Here is a 23,936-nt window from a genome sequence, read left to right as displayed (position 1 = left end):
TGTTCAGTAATACTTCGAACAATAATTGGTTGCTTGCTGCCAAACCAATCGGCAGGATCTCGTGGTATCGTTATATATATAAAGTAAAACAATAATGCTAACATGTCTTTGAAGTACGTGAGAGCCGAGTGACAGTCAAACGCATGAGTTTCCAAGCTAAACACCTGCAGAGCAGCCTAACAAATCCCTGAAGCCCAGACCGCATTGTTAAGAAGCTGAAGGCAGCTAAGGAAATATTTAACCCCGTTTAGGTTTCTTTGTCATTTCAATTCTCCTGAATGCATTCCAGAAATGTCACCTCCGCAGCCACCCTGGCGGGGAGCGCCATTCGGGGTATTTAGAGGCATGTTTCCGCAGTGCAGCCTGGCGTGCTCCAATCGTGCGGTACCCCTCCTCGCTCCTCTTTTTAGTCGGCTTAGGATAAAGATGTCCTGCACTCTCCCCAAGTTTGGCCCTCCCCTTTAACAGTGTAGCCCTAGCGGCGGTTGCTGGACTGCCCGACGTCCTGGAGGCTGGACGCAGCGAGGAGCATGAGATAGCTGGCTTACTCGGAACGGGATGATGGCGGCGGCGCCCGGGCGGGACACTCTACCGGATCCCTGGTCGTACGGAGTGTGCGGCGACGGCAGGGTCTTCTTCATCAAGTGAGCCCTTTCTTAGACGAACACCTCGCGCTTGCCTCGAGCTTACACGTGCACGTCGTCTCCTCGTTCAGTAACAGGTGTTTCCCTTTCAGCGACAAAACGCGCACCACTACCTGGCTGCATCCCCGCACTGGTGAGCCTGTCAACTCCGGACACATGATACGATCAGGTACGAGAGGCACTGCTGTTGAACTACAGCTCCAGGGTGAACTTTAGTGGCTTGGGCTGGCGGGGCGCGCACACACACACCCCTGGAAGGACGGAATCTCAGATGTGTAATGAGTAGGACGCTTTCACGTCTGTCCAAATCTGTGCAGTCTAATGGTATGCAGCGTGCACGCTTCTCTCCTCTAGATCTACCGCGTGGCTGGGAGGAGGGCTTCACCGCGGAGGGAGCCAGCTACTTCATAAAGTAAGCACGAGTCCATTTCTGTCGCGTGCAGCCGAGCGAGCCTGCGATGCAGGTATAGCTGCGTGGCGCTCTCGTGCCAGCGTGCCGCTGGGTCTCGAGCGTTCTCACGGGACCTCCCCCTCCCCCTCAGTCGACAGTTGGCAAAACTGTCGCAAGTTGTGCTTCAGTGATACAGTTCGGTTGTGCATGTGTGAAGTCGTATGTCTGAAGACTTGTCCTTTTTGAGAGACCCTGAGACACGAGCGGTTGCTAATATTCTTAATATCTTTGCTTGGGTGCCCCTTCGCAGGTCCGGCGACGTTACTAAGAATCTACTGTCTCATTTGTAACCTCTAGGCTGCGCAAGACACAGCTAGCTGGCAGACAGGAATCTTGAATGGGCTGTTGGGTCAGGAGAAAAATGTACAACTCCCTCCACGTATGTGTCGTTAATAGCTTTGTCATATGAGCCAGATTGCTGAGTAAGAATGAAAAGGTTCGAGACTCCTTCAACCCCAAGTGTCTTTTATAGAAGTACCGGATCGACTCCCTTTAATGATGCACTATACGCACAGGCGGGACGTATTACTTAGTATTACAAACACTGACGCGGAGTTAATGCCAAAGATAAAGGAGAACACAGTATGACAAAACAAAGCAAATGACCGGTGTGTGGAGGCAAAAATAGTCAGGCACTCCAAACACTAAGGATTATAAACACAGGGATGCTCCAGGGATGAGGTCAGGACTGCTCAGGGACAGCAAGGTCATTCCGGTCAGAGAAGGAGACGCTAAATCTCACCGATGGCTCTTGTGGTAACAGCAGACATCTACATGTGTGTGGTTGCTTGCTGTAATTGGAGACGCAAACAGTTATTTAACAGCTTCTGTTTTTTTATGCAGAAGCTGCCTTATCACTTTAAGGCAGATAGTTGGCATATTTCTATTTTAGACTTAAGTCAGCAGGCGACGAGAATAACCACATGTCATGTTTGTTTATTGTTATTGATGTTGCTTATATATAAATAAACTAACTGGTGTGGATCACCTTTTGTGGTGGGTGTCAGAGCCTGCAGAGTGTTTGGGAAATGCTTCATCTCTATGCAAAGACGGGGAGGGTGATTACAGTGCTCACAAGAGTGAGCCCTGCTCCAGTGACCCCTCTCCCTCCGTCCACGTAGCAGGGAGGCGAAGGGAACTGCCCAGCATGGCTGAGTAAGTTTCCCATGAACAGTCTCCTCGTGTCCGATATTGTGTAAGACGTTCACTCTCCCTATCGGCTACATGCGTGTGTGTGTGTGTGTGTGTGTGTGTGCAGGTACATGTGATTTTTTGGTGACAGATATATGGCATGATCATACTTTCCAATCACTGTGGCCAGGCTTGCCAAAGTCACTTTACCCATTCATTTAATATGAAAACATCTGCAGCCATACATGTTCACGCCCACTGTAGCGTCCGCGTGTCCGTCATAGTGTCCACATGTCCTTCGGCGCTTGAGCAGTTCTGCTGTGTTGATTTTGCTTGCCTGCTTAGTTGCTGTCCAGTCTCTGTGCTCCGCCATTCGCAAGGGGCCAGTTGTTGTCTACTCCGTTTCCTAGCCTGATTTGATTAGAGCATAGGATTCAGCCAGTGGGCAGTGAGAGACACTGCTCTTCATCCTGCAACACCGTCCCGACTTAATCTCAACACCATCTGGTAACGCATGATCCCTGCAGACATTTTTCTTTTTCCTCCAGCAGATGCAGCAGTTACCGGCGTTGTGGTGAGCCTCCTCTGGGCCATGGACCCCCTCCCCACATGGTCTGACAGGGCGAGATGTTCCCTTGTACCTTCTTTTCTGAGTTGGCTTTGGAGAGTGCTTGAACCCATTCTGAGGGCATGCATGAGGAATAAAGCCTTGGAATGATGGAGTTTGGATTGGGAGTGGATCTGAGAATTTCCTGTCACAGTCATGGAAACTTGCTTTGTTCTTCAGTGATTTGTTTAGCATTTGTAGCCTCGAAAAACACATTGACCGACTCTTTGAAGTTCGGAATGAGTTCCAAATGCCAATGGGAATTTATCCCCATCTTCTCATCTTGGAATCACAAAACCTTTTTGTTAATATATTTGCTTCTGCAGCTAGAAACACATAACTGCTCTTCATCAAGCATAGTTATTTTTTTTAAAGACTTTATTTATTGGATTCCCCCCACACACACACAAGCCAGGTGCTTAAGTGCTACCCCGCTGCACAATACGCATGTTGGTTCAGAAATCCACCTGTATGAAATTCATAACTATCAGCCTATCTCATCTTTAGACCTGTTATGCAATGTAATCCAGGGTGCATTAGTGCTGAGCTTCCTGCTTTGGTGACGTATTGGTTTATTGTTTTGCTATCAGAGCCAGTGGGCCACACAACTGCAATATTAGCATAACAGAGGGGGAGTTTGAAAGGTCAGTGAAAATGATTTTGGAAATGTGTTATTGCTGACAGTTTTATTGTTGTGCAACATGAAGGTGCTCTTTGTGACGAGTGTGAGTGCAAACAAGCTGAACACTGCGGCTCTGGTACGAACGGCATCAGAAATGTCAGGGCTGGAAAATAAAGAGCTTATTTGTGACCTACAGGACTCAGCCACTCTGCACTTTCCCTTTGTCAGGTTTTATTAACATCAGTTGAAAAGGAAGCCTGTGATTTTGTTGAGGTTAAAATGTGGTAAGGGAGGTAAAGAAATTTAAGTATTTTTTTTGTTATAACAGACACTGGCTTCACAACCCACTAACTTGATCGAATTACTAGTCAAACAGCTTAGCACAAGATGTGGATAGTCGTTTTAATATTTACAAAAGAATTTGGCATGCACTGCTTCTTTTCAAATTGGCAGAATAAAGTGGGTGTATGTAGTTGTTTGAAACATCACCTCAGTCTTGGAAAAAACAAGCTTGTCGTTGCATATCTTAGCAACCCTCTTGTCATCCGATAAGTCTGCACAAACAGCAGAATGTTGTGTAGTGCATGAGCTACAGCATAAATAGAATATATCTCCAATGGAGACGTTAAAACGTTGCTGAATAAGTGAGGCAATGCCAGGAGTGATGCGCAGTGTGTCCTTCAAACCGAGAACGTTAGCTGCACACTCGCGTCTCCCAGAGACCCTTCGTTTCTGCTGATGTGATTATTTTTTCTGTGGTTAATCGAGAGAGCAGTCAGTGTTCCTTGGATTGTGGATCAGAAGTCTATTTGATGTACTGCGCACTCTGTGGCTGCCACACATTCAATACAACCCATATGGGCTTTTAAATGGCCAAAGCACTGGGATGCAGTGGTACCTGTCTGGATCTCTGATGAGAAGCAAAGACACAGTATGTGAATAGAGTTATGGAGAGGAGTGGGCTCTGGCAGAGTTGCTGTAACAGATCCTAGACCAAGAACAATGCTGGTTGGATCTGTAAATGCTGTACTGAGTGCTTCTTCTGTTTGAGGGATTTGAATTGGACAGACCGAACCAGGTTTGTCAAAACTCTGGATGTTGAAAGGTCATCTCCTGGTGAAGACTATTGAACTCTGGAGATCAGAGAGTTTTCTGGCTGATTCATAAAGAAGTTGCAGTCTGATATCAGTGTGTTGCCTTTAGAGAGCTGACCGACAGCCGGCCCAAGCAGGTCTCAGCAGGTCTCAACAGGTCTCAGCATGCCTCAGGAGGTCTCAGCAGATCACAGGCTTAGGGGCAGTGGAAGTTTAGCGGAAGCAGCTAGCATTCCCTTGTGGATTACCCACTGATAGAGGAGACGGACGAGACCACTCAGGCAATAATCTCTTTTTTTTTACCTGGTTGCTTATATTGACAGACTGACTTGGTAATGCGTTTCTCCCCTGTTGAAGTACTGGCTTCATTATGGAGTTCCTGCCTGCTTTTTCAAAGTTGGCTTATCGCATGCGTAGCTTATCTCTTGTTGTTTGTATTAGCAGTCAAATAACACTGTTGGGTGTCTGCATGGTTCTGCCTGAGAGCCGGCTGTTGGACGGGGGTTCAGCAGTGATGGTACAAGCGGTGATCTCTTGCTCTGATCTGCTCCGCTCGGCTCATTGTACGCAGCACATTCTGAGCCCACTGATTCAAATCCCCACACTGCTGCCGTGACAACAGCCTGTTGCTAGTGCAGCAGGTTGCAGGACATGGGACGCAGCACAATACAGCGTCTGTTGAGCTTATGTGACCGTGGTAAAACCACACTCCCTCACCCCCCTTCAGAATGGAGGACAAGCACACTCCAGTCACATTCCTGAGTTACACCACGCCCTCTTGTCTGTTGCACACATTGTCCAAACATGAATAAATTAATCTCAATCATAGGTTAATAGCTCTTGACTTGAGCTTGTAATTTTGTTGGAAACAATGTTCTGAAATGTTTTCCCTAGTATAGGTGTCATTTGTGTGAAAGGTCACACAGGAATGTGCGTGGCACCCCGTGCATGTGGATACCTGAGCAGGTCCGTCTGCCTTGAACCAGTGCAATCCTATAGCCTCCTGACAGCACCACTGCACAATGGTGGGCTGTTTGGACAATATTCTTTTTGTCTTTTTGGGTCAGCATCTCGCAGGAGTGGCAGGGGAGGGGTTGGGTTTCCATGAAGCTGGAGGAACAGATTCACTGCCCACACCACCAAGCTCTGGGCACCCCAAGCGAGTTTCCTCGCGCTCTCACACAAAATGAATAATGAATGTGGAGAAAATAGCTGTTTGTAGTATTTTCACGCTGTTCTCTGCCAAGCTGTTCTTCTCGCTCAGTTTAATTGGTTTTGTCTACACTGTTTGTAGATGTGATTCTTGGTGCGCAATGAGTTAATGGGCCATATGGTGTTTCACAAGACTGAAAGCAAGATCACGGCAAACACTACTGAAAGGCAAGTGAGGTCACCGTGGCCGTTAATCTCTCTGATCTGCTAATGGTGGGGTGTTTTTTGCCGTTCCAGACCAACTCTGTGATTCGTTGTTCATTTTCGGAGGCTATGAAAAAACTTTGACCACTTTTGATCACTCTAAATCTTGCTAGCTACAGCTGTATCGCTGTGTCTCAAGGGAAGAGTGGATTTGTCTGCAGTGTGGCCTAGTAGTGCTCACTCCTCGCTGTTCACTCATGCTCACTCAACCACTTGCTTCTGGCTTTCTCTCATGCAAATGATTTCCAGCACCCAAATATCTGGGGTTTTTTCAAACTTGTATTTCAAGTTTAACTGTGAGGTTTGTTTGTTTTGTTTTGTTTTTTTTACATTGCAGACTTGACCACAAAGGTTCGAAAATAGCTAAAATGTTTCAAAGCCTCTCGAGCTGTTTATACACTGACACTGCAGTGATGCAGCATTGGTCAAATACTCCTCATGAGGAAAATAAAATTAGACTATTCTCCCCGTCCTGAAATTACAGAGATTTATTATTGATATTTAAACATTATCTTTACAGCTGCTTAATTTGTTTCTACAACCCTGGGTGTTTTTCAGTCGTTCTTCTCACAGAAGTAAAGTCTATTCTAACGTACTTGCTTACTTCTTCAGGGTCTGTGTGTTTACCGCTGTTTGACCGTGTCTGCAGATGCTTGATGGTTTTGGAGCAGTTGGCGCTTGACTGAATATTAACTAGTTTACAGTGTACCAAGTGTGACAAGTATCGGTGCACTGGGAGAAACCTTGCTGAGTATCAAACGCCTGATCTGGCTGCCTTGAGATCCTTCTTACAAGTGACCTGAACTGAAGTTGTGGGGTATTCAGATGGAAATGGAATGTTCTGTCCAGTGAGGCGGTGCCTGAGTCAAATGTTTAGCTTGGATTCTCCCCATAGTGACTTTGAATTCATTTTTCTCTTTATTTTTGGTAACTTTTTAATCGCAGACACGACCTGTCCAGTTCACTGTCTTAGAAACCACGAGGACTCTTAACAAACACCACCACCACCACCCCAGCGCAATCTGTGCTCAGACGGCCAAATGAACATTCTTTACTGTTGCCTTATTGAAGTCTTAGAATCTAACGTAAGTGAGAGTGTTTGAAGTCATTCAGTCTGAGAACAGTATGCCAGTGTGTGCCTGTCAGACTCCATCAGACCCAGTGTGTAAGCAAGCACGGGTCACTTGCCTGTGCTCTGCAGTGTGGCCATGAACTTCTCTTCCTTAGTGTTGCCTCCAGTCCGTTATCACATACATACAGGAGGCTCTGATCAGTCACGTTCTGAGCCATATACTCACTTTCAGCAAGATATGTCACACACCCTAGATACTGATGAACCATAGACACTGATGAACCCTGGACCCTAGACACTGATGAACCCTGAACCCTAGATACTGATGAACCATAGTCACTGATGAACACTGAGCTGTGCTGTTCCCATCTATAAGAGCAAGGTGTGCATGAAGCTGTGGTGTTGGCTCTTTCTCTCTCTGTGCTGTGTGTGGAGAGTTCGGGATAAAGTGATTATTCTGCATTTTTCTACGTGGAGGAGGCAGGAGCACTTCACTGTGATGAGACTGCTTAATGATTTCCCCTTTGCAGAGGGAGCTGTGCGCAGTGAAGCTGCATTGGACCAAACTGAACAGGACCACTGGGGAGCGGAGGTGTGTGGGGTGTGCAAACACAGTGGGGGGGGTGCGGAGCAAGAGACGCAAAACTCTACTTTAGAATTCACCACCTGGAGCACATGCCGATTATCTTGCAAAAATTGCATTAGCCGTGTTTGACCACCAGCAGCTGAGTCTGCACGGAAATGCACACGTAACTGAGCTTAGTGCAGACCAGCGGGAGTGAGCTGTTCTAAGCTGCAGATGAACTCGGGTGAGTGTCCCCGTGCTTTTGAGCTTGTTTTCTTGGAGTCGGAGGGTCACACAGGCACATCCGCGTTTTCCAGGTCTCCCGTGTTAACCCCCCCCCCCCCCCCCCCCCCCCCCCCCCCCCCCCCCCCCCCCCCCCCCCCCCCCCGCCACGCCACCTGAACCACAGAAGGCCGCCGTGCCCTGGCACCGTCACGTCTGTGAGCGATTGAGGCCATGCCAGGCTAAGAACACATTGTTTCTGCTGGTTGAAACAAATGGCACTTGGATGGTAATAACAGTGTACTGGGGCAGTGGTGAAAAAAAACAACGCAGCACCAACAAAGAAGGGATTGAGAGCTTGACACAGTAGCTTCCTGTGTGATGCAGGGAGAGGCTATTCTATCAAACAGCATTAGACCAGCGATATTTAACCCCAGAGCCCTCAGTGAATGTCTTAACATTTGCGTGCGAGACATGCTTCCCGTAACTATGGGCGTTGGGCGACATGGGCGATCACGCTGACCCGAGGCAGGGGAGCGAGAAGGGCAGAGGGCCCTGCAGTGGGGGCGAACGCAACATTGGCACCATGGGGCCCTGCTCTAGCTGCCTGCCCTTATGCTATGATGCTCGGAGGGAGGCTGACGGAGACCAGATCTGCGTCCAGCTGGAGACCATCAGTGAGGAGCTGGAGGAGACCTCCAGAAGGGAGGGAAGGTAAGGTGGACTGGAGCTTGTTGCCTTTGAAGATGAGACATTGTAAATCTGAGCGTGGGTTGTCTCGGTTTCTACTCCCTTGCGGCAATTGCTGTAAGTTGCCTTCCGACTTCTTGCTGGATCTCACTGTCATATTCCTGCGGAGGATGAATGGAAGTGACGACACCTCTGTCTTATTCTGTCAAAAGAGGCAGAGAAAGAGAGAATGAAAGAGGATATGAGAGAATGAGAGTAAGAGAGCCTTCTACCTTTTTCAAAAGGCAAGAGCTGAGAGAGAGTGAACCGGTGATGGAAATTACAGCATTGTCAGTATTCGGCTTTGACCTTCAGAAAGCTGAAGGGGAGAGAGCATCACTCACTGAAGAGGTTGTCGGGCTTGATGCCACGCTCCGTACGCTGTGGGAGGTGTCCTTTTGCTCCAGATTTTCCACTATCTGGGTTTGTGGGTTTGTGTAATTCAGACCATGAGAAGAATGTGGGCTGGCATCCACACTTTTCTGGGAAGCCAAAGGATATTACAGTGGCTAATAATGCAAAGGCCTTGTTCTGGAAACAGGACTTTCTGGGTTTGACCCCAACAGCTCCAAGTATGTGATTTTCAGTAAACTTTGCTTTCAGAGTTTTCAAGTGACTGGGCAGAATTAAATAATACGTATTGCACAGGCTGCTGTGTGTAACCTGTGCGTCCTGTCCTGGTCAGACGACTATGATGCTAATCGTTTTTGGAAAGTCATGAAAAATCTAATTGTTACTTGTTTATTACTGAAACTGACTGATAATTAACGTTTGACTTACTTCCAGTCTATTGGTCTATTAATTATGTTTAATACTTAATGTTTAGTAAGTGTACACTTTAGTAAGTGTACTATACTAAACTTTAATGCTGTTTAGAGAAGTACTTTGACAGGTCATTTTGCTGAATGTTACATCCCAGTCCAATACAAATTTTTAGCACCTTTTATGGAAAATCTGAGACTGTATTGACTCATCCAGTTAAAAATGAGGAAGAACTGACCTCTGGCAGTAAACCACTGTGGGGTCTCTGAGACCAACGCCCAAGTGTGTGAATCTCACAGAGCATCAGAAGCAGTTGTTTAAGGTCGCCTGTGTCACTTTAGTGTCAGTGAAAGGGCAGCATTTTACTGAAGGGAGAGCTGCACTGTAAATGTCTCCAAACGTTTCTGAAAACACTACACGCAGTTAAGCTTTGGCTTTTGATGAGTTGGATTTGTTCATATCTGAGTGAAAATTGTGCCTTTAAACAGAAACATATTTTACAGATTGGAGTTGTCAGAGTTGTCTGACACATGATTGCATGTGTCTGTTATTAAGTGAAATGTTTTGTGATATTAAAGGGTGTGTGCAGATGTGGTACCACAGAGTAGCCTGTAGTGCTATAGTGTATCAGGCAGTGCATCAGTAGATGCGGCGATTGCTGCAGTTTGTCACTAATTATAGCCATTATACAAGCCTTTAGCGACCGAGCCTGTCAGCCTTGTCTGGCAAATGTGTCCTGAACTCACTCTTCTCTGTGGCACCAGAAGACCCACAGCCCCAGGCGTGGACAAGACGGAGCCTCGGTGAACAGTATGGGTATGGGAGTTGGTGCTGTGCTGCTGTTCCTCTGGTGGCCACCAGGGAATGCTGTTGAGTCTCTGGACCAACAGTTTGGGTAATCAGATGTGTTTGGTCTGGAGCAGGGCCCAGGGGTCAGAGCTGGTAATAAGTTCTGTAGGCTGGACTCTGTGACTCACACAGCATTTGTCTGGGTTATTTTGGAAGCCTTTCTTCTGTCCCTTTTATGTTGTGTTTGGTTAAAGAACAACCAGTGTTGTTTTTATTCACTGAATTCCATAAGCTTGAAGTAATTTCAATTTACATATAAAACCATATTTCTGGGACTTGACCTCTCAGCTCTGTAATGGTTTTCTGATCACCCCCCCCCCCTCAATTTTACGCAATTTTTTTGCTTCAGGTCCCAAGAGAGTTCTGGATTCTGGAAATGAGGGCAGATTGGTTATCTATCCCTTGATCCCTTTCCTTGAAGTCTGTTGTAACCTAACCCATCAGTGGTTTTGACTGTCATAAAGTTTGCAAATAGCCAGTTGATGTTGTTTTCACAGATAGTTTGACACTTTTTCTTAAGTGTTTTCTCGTTGTTGGTGCAAATGGATCAACCCCCGTGGACCCAAGGCTGCGTTTAGGTGCCGGAAGGTTCCGGTTGCATCTGGAACGCGAGCTGATCGGTTGTTCCTGATCTGCATGAGCTGAAAGGTTGGATAGTCCTTTGGCAGGTGTAACTTGAGAGGGGGGGTGGGGTGGTGAAGACCCTTCCTCTAACACTGAGAGAAGACCTTGCCGGCCAGTGGAGCCACAGAGGTGCCGACGGTGTGAGTCTGTCCGAGCTGAGGCAGCGCTATTTATCCCGGCCTTATCCTGCACTCCATCTTCATCTCCGCAGCGAGCCACGTGGGAGGCAGACCGGACACGGGCAGGGCTGGGAGGAGGTCACCATGTGGACGGATGAGGAGCACGGTGGCTCAGGCAGGCATGGATCGTTCTGGCACAAGGTCCTGGACGGTTCACATCCCACTTTGGCTCGTATTGGAATGTGCGGCTAGCCCTGCTGGAGCCTGGATGTGATGACAAGGTTCTCAGGCGTAGCTGGTGGCCGTGGTGGAGAAGCTACTCCAGTATAGTTTGCCTTTTTTGGAGACTTCTTTGGTCTTGAAGGTCGGGTAAGGTACTGGTGGCTGGTTCCTCTGTAACTCCAGTCTAATCAGGGAAGTCTGCTGTTATTCATTGGCCTCGGAGACTTTGTCATTCCAGTGGGCAGATTTATTGATGGGAGTTGAAGGACATTGAGTCAGCAGATACTGCAATAAAAAAATGTATCATTACCAGTGCACTAAGTGACTCTTCCCCAAAGTCATATATAGCGGAGCAGTCACACACTCCTGTTTAATTCAATATTGTAATTGATTGGTAAGTGTGGTTCACATAAGGCTTTGCTTGGAGCACAGGCAGTGAGGGAACTTTTCACAGGGGATGTCGGATCAAAATCAGCATTATTTGTACAAAGTGTGATGTTTTGAAATGCATGACAAGACTGTTTAGACTTTGGATTATACCATCAGTTCACAGCACGCTCTGTTTGCATATAGGAGACTTACAGCCTGCCTTAGTGACAGATGGACGTACAGCAGTGGTCAGGTTTTGGAAGGTAAAGACTTCGCTGGCTTCGGGGTCAGCAGTCTCACTTCTGAATTGACTGAGGAATTTATTTCTTTTAATGTGTGGAATCGATTTGGGGCTGTCTTCAGATGGCAGGATGATTTCTGAGCATGCCGCAGAGAGTTTGACACGGTTTCCTTCTACACTTCTAGGACTCTGAGGAGGAACACATAGTTGACAGATTGTTCTGTAGACTATGTTGGGTTATGCTGTATACCACAAGGAAGCTTGATGCATCTTTTAAATTCAGTTCAATTGAATTGTATGTATGTAGCAGTTTTAGCAATTGCATTTGAAATCGATTTGGTTCGATGCAGATTTGTGGACCCCAACTGAGTCAGCCGATGGAAACAATGGCAAGTTAAAACATCCCATGTGTTATAAGGAAGGAACTTCAGCAAGAGCCAGAAGGAAATCTAGCCTCTTCAGACTACCCTGGATAGCAGAGTTCATAAAGAAATAAACAAAACACCTTCTGTTTACAAGGTTCAAATATTCCAAAACTAGAGCTTTTGAAGTGAGCTGTGCAATATTACAGCTTTTGAAGTGCGCCTGAGCATAACTGAACATGATTGCAGTCTGTGCTGTTAGTGTACATCCATGTCATTACAGCAAGTCATGTCAGCTGATCCCAGCAGAGTATCACTGCTAGACGATTCATTCACCGCATGGTTGGATCCGGTTGCTGTGGGTACAGGGTCCATCTGGCATCGACGAGTGAATCTTATATTTCTTGAGACACGGCAGCTGTTTAATCGGGTGTGCATACCGTCAGCCGATACCTTGTGTAGATTCATAACTTGCTAATGTAAGAAAGGAAATGACGTGTCTAGACAAAACAGGCTGCAGTTATTTGTGATCAGATGACATGAAGGATTTCCATTAACCTGCAGCTGCAAATGTGGTATTGATTTGATCTCACTGAATGTCCAAGAGTGCTCTTTAGAGTGAGTGCGTGCGCGTGTGTGCGCGGTGTGTGCGCCTGTGTGTGTGGACAGCGCAGTATTATTGTAGCAGTGAGAAGCAGACAGTACCTGACATCTCAGATCCACCAGGAGGGAGGGAGTGCATTTACTGTCAGGAACAGGACGCCAGATTACTTTGGCATTATCATGAAATAAAATCTAGTTATTGGGTTACTTTTTACATAACGTGTCTCCGTCTGGACTACGTACTAGGAACATCAGCTCAAGGTCTTACTGGACTGCGTGCTTATAATTATTCGCTTGGTGGAATGATGACGGCTAACTGGGTGATTCTGTGACTGGATGGCTTCCACCCTACTGGATGATTCCACTGTCAGCTCGCTTGAGTTCGCTAGGTGGCTTTGTGTGATTTGCTAATAATGAGTTTGAGGCAGTGTAACTGTTGCTCTAACACACTAAGTTTATGGCTTATTGAAAATAAATGTACAAGTTTATGAAGGTACTCATTTTCGTTTGGGGACAGGTGGGTTTGTGTGCGGGGGTGTGTGTGTGAGAGGGAGGGAGGATTTGGGTGGAGGGCTGATATTACTCTGGTCCCCAGAGGCACTGAAGTCCTCTGTAGCTAAAGACTTCAATAGTTGAGAGTGGAGGTATCTCTGAGCTGGAGGGCTGGCACATACAGAATCTTGGGAGGGCTCTCTCTGTCTCTCTCTCTGTCTCTCGTTTTTCCTCACTGTCTTCATCTCTCTGCCCACTAACTTTGTTCCTGTTGTTACTATGCTGCTGTGATGTCTCACTTTTTAAGTGTGGAGAGCCTGGAGCACTGAGAAGCAGAGCATCTTGCGTCATCAGGCCAGTGACGAACACACACACACACAGACCCACGCACGTACACTACAGGGAGCCGCAGTCAGGCTCTGCTGCTGCGCTCTGTGTGTGTGTGTGTGTGTGTGTGTGTGTGTGGGGGGGGGGGGGGGGGGGGGTTCATATTTATGTGCATATGTTAGCCCCTTCTCTCCTCCCCATCTCTCCCCCTGTGGCTCAGCGTGAGTGGGCGAGCCCAGGGAGCGAGGAAGCGTGTTTAAATGAAACTCTGAGGTTGGCTGCAGCAGCACTAGTGAGTGCTCCGTACGGCTCCGCTCCGCTCAGCTTTTGGCTGTCTCCTCAACCCAGCCGTGAGCATGTGGAGGGAGCAGGGCTACTCTGAGTACGCCCTCTACCCAGGACAGCCCTTCTGCAGCGTGGCTTACAGGTGTGTACCTGCCTGTGTTTCTTCTTGCCTTGGTGTTGCGGGTGCAGAGGTGCTTGTCACAGAGAGATGTCAAACGGGTCTGGTTCTGTGTTGCAGCTCGGTTTGACCCAGGAGCAGAGACATGCCAGACATGTCTGGTGCCACTGCTGTTCTGTGTCGGTTAGTGCTGTGTGAACCGGCTTGCTGGAGGTTTTCCTCATCTGGATTGGACTGAGCTCCAGGCATCCGGAGCCGTGGCGTGTGTGGGTGTGATGCTGGTCATTAGGTCCTCCAGGGAACATGGCTTGTGGTTTCTGATGTTCAGTACAGCAGTGTGCTATGCGCCTTCAACAGCTATCTGAGTGATGAGGGGCTAACATCGAGGGAACAGCGCTTGCGCACTCTTTCTCTCTCTCTCTCTGTCTGTGTGTGTGATTCTGAGAGTTGATGCAGTAGTAAGAGGTGGGCTCCCTACAGCGGCTTTGCGGAGTTCAGATGTGCATGGTTATTCTCATACAACACTGTACAGAGCAGCTTAGCAGGCATGACGATGAGTCCTGGTGCGTTCAGGTCATAATTTACTGTCTCTCTCTCTCTCTCTCTGTCTCCCCCATCTTCTGCCTCACCCTCTCTCACTCAGACACAAACACACACAGGTCTATATTTAAATCTATATTTTTAAACACAGTACAAGCATTCCACTTTAACAGTGTTTTCTAGTCTTTTCCACACACAACTTTTCCATTTGGGAAACTTTGAAAACCAGAGGAAGTCTGTCCTTCCACAGTGCTGTGTGTCTCTGCTGTTTTGACAGTCCTTCCTGTGACTTGTGCTCACTGGCATTCACTGTGGAGAGCCTCCGGTCAGGCCGGAGCCTCAGACAGGGCAGGTGTCCACTCGGTTAGGCCCTGTCCCCCAGGGACCGCCTGTCTGCTGTCCTTCCCTACCTCCTGTGTGCGGTCATCAGTCAGCCAGTGACCTCCATGGCACCATGCCTGTGCCACACGAACCCTTACACCCAACAGATGTTATTCTGTGATGTTATTCCTCCCCTTAGTGGAGTTGGTTGTGGTAACTGAAACAATGGAAAAAAGATGAGGGAACCAGAGGGTGGACCGCATCGAGTGTGTTTTGAATTACGACATGGAAGGGCATATGCTTCCTAGAAGGGTTGACATGCTCTGGAATTCCAGGAAATGGGTCGAACCCCTGGAATGTCTGTGTGCTGGTTCGGTGGAGGATAAAGGGAAGCGCAGGTCAGATTCCTCTGTGCGACGCGAGGGCGACAGAACACTTTATTTGTGCCTAGCTGTGTGTACGTGCCTTCGTACGGGTCCGTGTCCATACACCAAGCGTGTATGATTCAGCCGTTCTTTCAGTTTCAGTTAAGTGACAGAAAGTGGCAAAATTCTATTATTGTGTTTATATTGCTATACATTCAGTAGTACTTCCTTATCTGCATTTGTATAACATGGTAACCCTGGCGTGTTTTATTTATACCTGATGTGACCTTGTAACAACATCATGTATACTTCTAGCACCTCTCCAGAAAGCCATGTCACCACTTATGTGATTGCAACTAGAATGCCTTTTTGTTTGTGTGTGTGTGTGTGTGTGAATACCGAGTCTTGTGCTGTAGCAGGGAGCGTGTGAGTTGACCTTGACTCCGTGCTGCTGCCTAATGAAGTGTAGTCTGGATTAATGCCGTGTATTAGCCAGCGTTCCGGTAGGAGTTGAGGGAGCAGGGGTGTTGCATGCTGGGTGGCTGTTTTGGAAAGAAGGGATAGAGGAAGAGGAGACGAGCGGAAGAGAGCAACAGAACAGAGGACAGGAGAGGATGTGGGTGCGTGTGCATGAGAACTCGCCTTTCCGATCCAAAATCAGGCTTGACTTTGCAGACAGTTACCGAATGGGTTTCATAGTACATAATGTTCTTCGTTTTGCATTGCTTGTTTACCTGCAAATGTTTTTATTGACTATCAAAGAGGCCCAACACTCACCCCTGCGTTCTCTCCATGACTCCTTAGGCCAGTAGGCCTGGCTGGGCAGATCTCACCGAGGCTGCTGGCCATCGCTGGGCTGGGGGGCAGTGTGGTGGATGATTTGCGGAATTGGCAGCGACACCCCTGACTGTTTGTCACCCCGCTGGCGTGCGCAGTGTGTCTGGCAGCAGGTGCGCACCCAAGCCAGGAGAGGCTCATTGGTTTCTGTCTCTGTCTCACCGTCTTTCTCTGTCCCAGTCTCTCTGTTGGTCTTGTTGGTTGTCTCTCCTTCTCCAGCTTTTTTTTATCCTCTCGCTCGCTCTCCTGCTGTCTCCAGTCCTCTCTCAGGAGTGAAACACACCTGCGGTTCCTGTTCTACAGCTCACCCCGTGTTCCTCTCATTATTCAAGGCTGAATAAGGAACAGGCCTGTAGCCCTCTTGCGTCCCCCCCCCACATCTCCGTCTGTCCACTGTAGTTTGTGACCGCGTCTTTTCTCACCATCAGAAATGAACGTAGTCCAGACACACTGTGTCATCAATCTCTCTAAGCTATAATGGAAAAGGGAAAAAAACCCCAAAACATTTAAAACAATAATGGAGAATACTACGCTATTAACCCTCTGCATTAACTAGTGTAAGACAGTTCTGTACTGATGGTGGCGCTTTTTGCCAGTGTGCCTTCTATGGTCTGACCCATACCGAAGGCGTGAACAGTGCAGAGCACTGAGAAGCAAAAACAGGCTTCAGTGGGCAGAATATTGTAGCATTCCTCACTGGACGTCACTGTGTTTCGACTGTGCTTACCGCTGGAGGGAAAAACACTACAGGAACTTGAGGAACAACCCAACAACCTCCCTGCGCTGATCACACCCCTTCAGCCACGTTTCAGACGCGTGTTGGCGGCATTATTGATCCAGTGGTTACTTCCGGACAGGCATAGGGGAGAGTGGATCAGCGTACCGGTGGCAGAGTAGAGTGCGATGTTTCGACAGGCGTGACTGGCGCACGGCCGAGGCGGAGAGAGCAGAACGCATCCTCAGCGAATGACGCAGCACTGCGTGTGCAGGCAGCCCCGAGCGTCTGGCGTGCTGACGGAATCGTCCTTGGCAACGACGCTGCAGCTCAGAAAATGGGCTACCGCGGCCGGCTCGGGGCTGAGTGCAGCATATGTGGAAAACGGCTCGTTGTCACCACGGTAACGACGTCCGTCAGCGGCAGCTGGGTCGAGGAGAGAGAGAGAAAGCGGCCCCTGGTCAAATCGGGCACTCTGGAGGAGCTCAGTGTGCAGCGCCTGTGCTGACTGGCGGATTCCGGAGGGGGCGGGATATGCTGTCAGGTTGAAGACACCACTGCTGATTGGTGGATCCCGGGGGCCCTGTGCAGTACACACAAGCAGCACCCCCGTCTGCATTAGCAATACAGCATATGGCAGTGAACACAGAAAACATGGAGGACAGCAGCACGAGTCGAGAGGAGGTGTGTGACCTGTGGCCTCCCAGAGAAGCGGCTGTGGGACATTCTGTACCATTACGGTGACATGGTGAAAGACTGTACGTGGACCGACTTGGTCCAGCATCGACGCCGAGCACTTCCAGCAGCGTCCATCAACTAAGAGGAAGGCAGCAGAGCAGAAGTTGAGCAGGACGGCAGCTGTAGGAGTCACCGAGACATCAAGCAGTGCTTGGACAGAGCCGATGGACCTGGAGCGGAAAAGGGATAACGGCTGGCACTTCTGTGGACTATGGGCAGCTCGGTCGGACTCGTACCCACTCCCACACGTCGGTGATGTGGAGTTGCACTCGCTCCAGAGGCCACAGAGAGAATGGCTTTCATGGCGTTATGCAGTAGCATTTCACCGTGATGGCCTTTGGGTTCTGTAACAGAGATGGCACTAACTGGCGTACCTGACCACCGGTACTTTGTCTGCTTAGACCCTATGCCGTGTGTCACCTCCAGTGTGCCACTGACGAATGCCAGTACCGTGAGCGAGAGAGAGAGTTCAGGCGGCTGAGAGGATTGCCGCTACCGCTGTCCTTGGACCTGGTGACGCGGCTCGGCGCTGTGATCCGAGAGGAGGAGGAGGACGTAGAGCTCTCTTGGGTGCAGGAGCCGCGCTTGGAACGGTATGTGTTACGACGTGGTCCGTCTGCTGAGGCCCTTCCCACAGGCTGGGACTGTCTCCCACTGCTGACAGCTGTTAGCCTAATGAGGACTGCAGCGTTCAGAACACGGGCCGGATGGCGTGGGGAACTGCGAGAATCATTGCGCAGCTAAAAAAGGACCACGGCAGCAATCGCATGCCCGGCTACAGTCTATCCACTCCAGCACCTATAGAGAGAGCCGTGGACGTCCTGGGGACCTCTCTTACAACTGAGGTCAGTCCAGCTCTCCTGATGTTTCTCCGAGAGCTCTGGACTCCTACGGAGCTTGTTTGTTTGTCTGTCAGGCTCTGGGAAGTCCCCACCTCCATGTCATACAACACCAAGGTAGTGCCAGCGTTCCAGAATACGACATGCATTTCCACGGGAAGCAGCTCTCGCCAAGGAGTGTGGCTGTTTAACCCCTTGGGAAAGCACACCGTCCTAAGCTGCAGTTGCCGTAGCACCGTCCCTTGGTGGTCAAAGAGCATCTGGGCAAATTGGTATATTGGGTCTGGGCAGGTTGACGTACTGTTGTGATCCATAGGGACCGGCTAGATCCGTACCAGCCTGAGAGCGGGAAACTGAGACTGTTGGGGCACCTCGACAGAGCATGTGGCTCACTGGCTGCCAGGAGGGTCACAGCACGAGGAGCACATGGGAGATATGTTCCAGCGGTTTGGGTCGCTAGGACGGACGAGGATGTTTGATCATTTGTTTGGAGACTGACTGAGGGTGAGCAGAGCTGCTTCACTGACTTCCTCTGGGTCCTAATGATTTCACAATGACATTTGATTTACAACATGCTGAAGATTTAGGGGATTAAAGATGAGGCAGATAACCTAGATGTGAACATAAGCTGCGTGTGTGTGATCAGAGAATCTCTTGTACTGCATGAATTAATTCAAGTGCATCAAGATCACTTTGGTCACGTGACGGCGTTGTGAAACCTCAGCTGCTTTTCCGATTGCTTGGTTTTCTGACTTGATGCTGTTAAACGCAGCCAGCCAGAGATGGCGAAAAATGAGCAGCAGCCACACAGCAGGAGCCTGTGAACCTCAGGTGGAGGGGAGGTGGAGCGTTGCGCCTCGCTGGCACAAATCCGTTGTGATTCATAGTAATGATGACGACGTCAAATTTGCATTTAAAGAACTTGGTGGTGGGGTGGGTCTGTTTGAGCATTCAGATCCTGTTTGATGGACAGAACAAGGTGTGAACGGGAGCAATAACTATGCTACGGTACCGCTCCACTGGCCTGACTTTGCTCGTTGGGGACCCCTGTGTGAGCTGCCTAGGTTGCTTTGGGAAAATTTAAATCTGACCAAATCTGGACATCCCACAGCATATTGAGGACTTTGATCAAATGTTTGGAAGACTTTTGGTTGAGATGGTTGGATATGTTATGAGAGAGATGACTAGTAGTTTAAAGAAAACCACTGTGTGTCTTAGAACCATGTATGTCCTGGGGGCTCTGTTATGCAACCCTAAAACTAAAACAATCTCCATGCACGTCGTGCATTTTGCTTGACGGTAGCACTTTATTATTTTCCTGCTGATGACATGATCGGCACATGACTATTGCAAATAGTCACTAAATAAATAAGTAAGATAAAGTTGTCCTCCAAGGATGCAGACTGCTGGAGCTTTTCTTGTGTGATCATTTAACATTTAAGATCTACTTCCAGACATTTACGGAAAATCCACTCTTATTTTTAACTAATAGCACATACGCTCTGTGTTAGCTGGCGCCTCCAGTCTTCCTGTGAATGGTATGGCTGTGTACGTTCCACTGGGTGTAAATCTGGTTTATTACAGAAGGGAGTCTTGTGTTGTGACAAGTATTACGGTCAGTGGAGGGCCATCAATGATTAATGTATGTTCCCAAGGCTGTGTGTGTGTGCCTGTCCTGACCAGACACAACTAGCTCTTCACCTTGCAGGTACCCAAAGAGTGTGAAAGACGCATTTGTAGTCTGCAGAGATGACCTAACGTGCCCAGATTATAAAACATGATTATCTGTGTACATAATGATAATGCACCATCATAATACGCAAAGGCAAGATTTGCAGTTCAGGTGTAGTAGCAGCCTGGTGTTTGCAGGCGTCACTTTGTAAAGAACAGAGCACCGCCATGATGGTACATTGCAGCGAAATGAAACTACAGCTTCCGTTTTTCATGTTTTAAACACGACTCTGTATTCTTGGAGATGGTACAGTAAAGCCCAACACAGCAGTGATAACCCCTTCCTTCCTTGCTACAGGTTGTGGTGGACAGGATATGAAGAAATGCACGCAGTGCTAATTGGCTGCCGTCTAGCGATACCTGCTTCTCATTTGCATAAGTTGAGAAAGGTTTGACTTTTCGCTGCTCCCATAATTCTTGTACAGTCACTGCCTGTCCATAGAAATGAACGAGAGGAGCAAAAACTGCCTCGCCGCAGTGCAAATGTTCCATTAGGCCTCCTGGTCTCTGAAAGCAGCCTCTGAAATGGCAAATATATTCGTCTCGAGTCCCCCGTAGAGTTATTCTTTTTTTTTATCACCCTCTAGTGTCAGAGTCAAGAAACTGTGTAATAGGGCAGTTTGACTGCCAGCCAATACCGATCAATCAGGCCTTTAGTTTTAAAAGGTCAGTAAAAACTGGAAATAAGTAATAAACAGGCTTGTTTGGACAGATGATAGTTCCTCTCTGCAGTCTCAGTAGGCATGTGGTTTGCATGCTTTTGAAAATAAAAACTGTGCGTGTTCCACAGTTAAGCTTTATTTAAGGTATTTTCCTCACACTTGTTGTTCTCGGAATGAACAACCATCTGTGATGCTGTCAGAAATGAGATTCGTCAAGACAATTATTTGATACCTCTCCACGCCACCAGGAGGGGCGGAGGGTGATTTGCGGCGCTTGGTGATTGGAAAGTGGTGGGTGGAGCATGCTCATGGGGCTAAGTAAAGGAAATGTGTGACCTTGGAGGGAGAGCCGCATATCTGCAGAGCATTAAGCAGCAAACCTTTGGAGTGCAGTCACAGAGCAAAGCCGAGCTTGCAAAACGGATCAAAGAGGCTGTTTTCTCTCTCTCTCTCTCTCTCTCTCTCTCTCTTTGACCTTTCCCTGCTCTCTCTAGTCATTCTTGTACTCTTCCTGGTACACACACACATTCCCCTGTCATTCTCACACACACCACACACAGGTCTGCACTCTGTTCCTACCTAGACAGCAAGCCTGGCCTTGAGTATGTTTCTAGCTCACCTTTGTTTTGACTCTATCGTGATCTGACCTGCTATAGTTGGAGCTCCAGGTGGAAAACTAAAGGTGTTTTCTGATTAATTACTGGTTTCCCCCTCCTGCAGCTTTCAAACATAGACACTGAAGCTCTGCCATTACATAGAAGGATAAATGCCCTGCCAACGAGGTCAGGGTTTAGGACTGCCCCAGAGCCATTTAAATCTGCTTTATGAAGCCCACACCAGGTAATTAGTCCTGTCCCTTGTTACCTGTGATGAACTGAGAGCGTAAGGATTGGCCAGCAAGGCAAAGGACGCATTCACACAGCTTAGGGTGTAATTACCATTTCATTATTGCCCATCTCAGGCTAATTAGGCTGGAAGGAATGTGTCTGTGCGCATGTATGTCTGTGTGAATGTGAGTGTGTGAGTGCACATGTATACATGTGAGTACGTGTGCATGTGTGTGTGTGCACGTGTTTGTGCGTGTGTGTGTGTAAAGACTACTGATGACTGTTTGCTCCAGCTCTGCTTCTCCAGAGAGCAGTGTGTTTTAGCTCTGCGTTACACAGGCCGTGCTTCAGGACCCGACTGCGTGGTGCACTGCTCACAGACTCAGAGACAGTCCATCAGTGTGAAACATAGATGACTGTGTCTTGTGCTTTTGGTTTTGGAAGGCATTGGGTTTCACTTTTTTGTGTTTCTTAAAGTTAATGTTAAACCACGCATAACTGACATATCTGTCGCTTGCTCGAGAGTTAAGAAGCGAAGTTTTAGTGGAGACTCTACCTTTTCTGTTTTGTATTTATTTTACTGTGGGTTCATCTGTACAACATTTATTAGCATTTGTGTGTATGCAGGTCCACTAAGACACACTTGGATGGGAATGAGAATGCTGTGACTGAGGTTGTCCATGAGGACGTGTCTCACCCGATGTCACACCAGGAAGATTGGTGCCCACCACTTAGCAACCTGAGCTCACCACCAAGCTCCATCTTGCATGTTACAGCCCTGCCAGCAGGCTTTGATCAAGATGGGGTGTGTCATTCGGACCATGGGAATGCAGTCCTGCCATTCCCAGTGAGCTCCAGCTCTTAGAGGGGTGCAGGAAAGTCCATGTAGCCCCTAAAGAGGAACAGGGAACACTACCCTCTACTTCCAGCCTGTCTGCTTGTGTGTCTGTGATGACACATTTACTGGAAAAGTCACTGACTGCTTAGAGATCTGATGTGGCAGAGTTTTGACAACTCAGGCAAAAAAGACAAAATGAAACCAATACGTGAGAATCATAACGATAAACTGATGTTAGCTGTCCAGTAAAGAGTTATTAACAGAGAAAGGTTCAGTAACCCCTTCTATTGTTAGACAATTCCTGCACACTCTACGTGTTCATGTCGGGGTGGTCTGCTAAATAACTGGACAGAAAGTTCTGCTTACTTAAACCAGAGTAAGTTCTGGTTTAATATTTGTCTGGGCACATAACCCAGTGTGAGTTCCTGAGCTCCTGCTCATGAAGTTGCTTTCCTGGTCTGTTTAAAGAACCTTGTAATAGTTGGACTTCACAATACTTCAGCACCATTATCATCACGATGTGTGCATGTGCAGTAGTCAAGTCACAGGACATCCAACATCATGTCATGTAAATCAAATCAAACATGTCACACTGCAACTTTAGGCTGCTTGATACAGAAGGAAAACCTGCACAGAGAAGTCTTAACATCAATTATGTCAGTTGAAGGGTTTTTGGAAAAGCGTCTTGTTGCTAGTGAGGGAGACGCAGACATGTACAGTGAACTACCAATCAAAATCTTTCCTCATTGTTTATCAAACAAGCAAAGCAGATGTATGGAATTATTTTGTATATGGAAAGGATAATGTTGACCAAAAACATGATGGCCTATTTTGTAGACAAAATCATAACAATCATTCCTGAATTATTCGGTCTTTCCAAATACAGCTATTCCAATCATCTGGAGAAAATTCCTGTTTTTTAAAATGTATTTTAGAGCATTTAGCTGATGCGTTTATCCAAAGTGACTTACAATTATGACTGAGTACAACTAGAGTAAATGAGGGTTAAGGTTCTTGTTCAGGGGCCCAACAGTGGCAACTTGGCAGTGGTGGGGCTTGAACCAGCAACCTTCCGATTACAAGTCAAGTACCTTCACTACTGTCAGACGATTTGCAATATTATGCAGCCCTAATACTTGTTTTTAATTTTTTTTTTAATTGTTTTTCAGTGCACTTTGAATGAGACTGCTGAAATATACAATATAATACTTGTGTATATTTTACAGCCGGGATCTGAGGAAACAGACAGATGCTAGGATGCACTCAGCAGCTCAAGCACACATGCATACATACATAATGAGAGAGAGAAGTTTTGAACATCTCCACATCTCACACTACACTGCAGTTTCTTGGCAGTCATCTTCAGATATCTGTACAGTATATATGTATGGGTGCGCTTGAGCTGCTGAGTGCGTGTTTCCTCAGATCCCAGCTATGGCCTGTGCTTTTATCACCGTCCTGTGCCATTTGGTCCTTTCGCAGGTCTTTATCACAGCAGCTCACAGTCATTCCTCATTTGTTATCACAACGCCATTGTTCTGTTTATTCTTGAGTAACCCGCACCTTTACCACTGTGTGAGGGGTTTCTTTGTTAATA

General features: G+C 47.7%; 1 protein-coding gene across 6 annotated transcripts in view; it reads left to right on the top strand.

Annotated features, from left to right (window-relative positions):
• Positions 1–23,936, top strand: part of plekha7b (pleckstrin homology domain containing, family A member 7b) — a 68,132-nt gene continuing 44,196 nt past the window's right edge. The window contains exons 1-3 of one of the 6 annotated variants that reach the window (XM_027007461.2): positions 1–644; positions 737–813; positions 999–1,056. In XM_027007461.2, coding sequence (XP_026863262.2) covers positions 559–644; positions 737–813; positions 999–1,056 — 221 coding nt within the window. In that variant the 5' untranslated portion in view covers positions 1–558. Of the gene's footprint in view, positions 645–736; positions 814–998; positions 1,057–2,774; positions 2,801–8,216; positions 8,539–13,864; positions 13,951–23,936 lie in introns of those variants that run through there. The other 5 variants (XM_027007464.2, XM_035533252.1, XM_035533259.1 and 2 more) reach the window with 5 other exon arrangements.

Source organism: Electrophorus electricus, chromosome 1 (genome assembly GCF_013358815.1).
Source record: "Electrophorus electricus isolate fEleEle1 chromosome 1, fEleEle1.pri, whole genome shotgun sequence".
In the NCBI taxonomy this organism is placed as follows: domain Eukaryota; kingdom Metazoa; phylum Chordata; class Actinopteri; order Gymnotiformes; family Gymnotidae; genus Electrophorus; species Electrophorus electricus.
The sequence above is the reverse complement of the archived record's forward strand: the minus strand, read 5'-3'. Positions and strand labels throughout refer to the sequence as shown.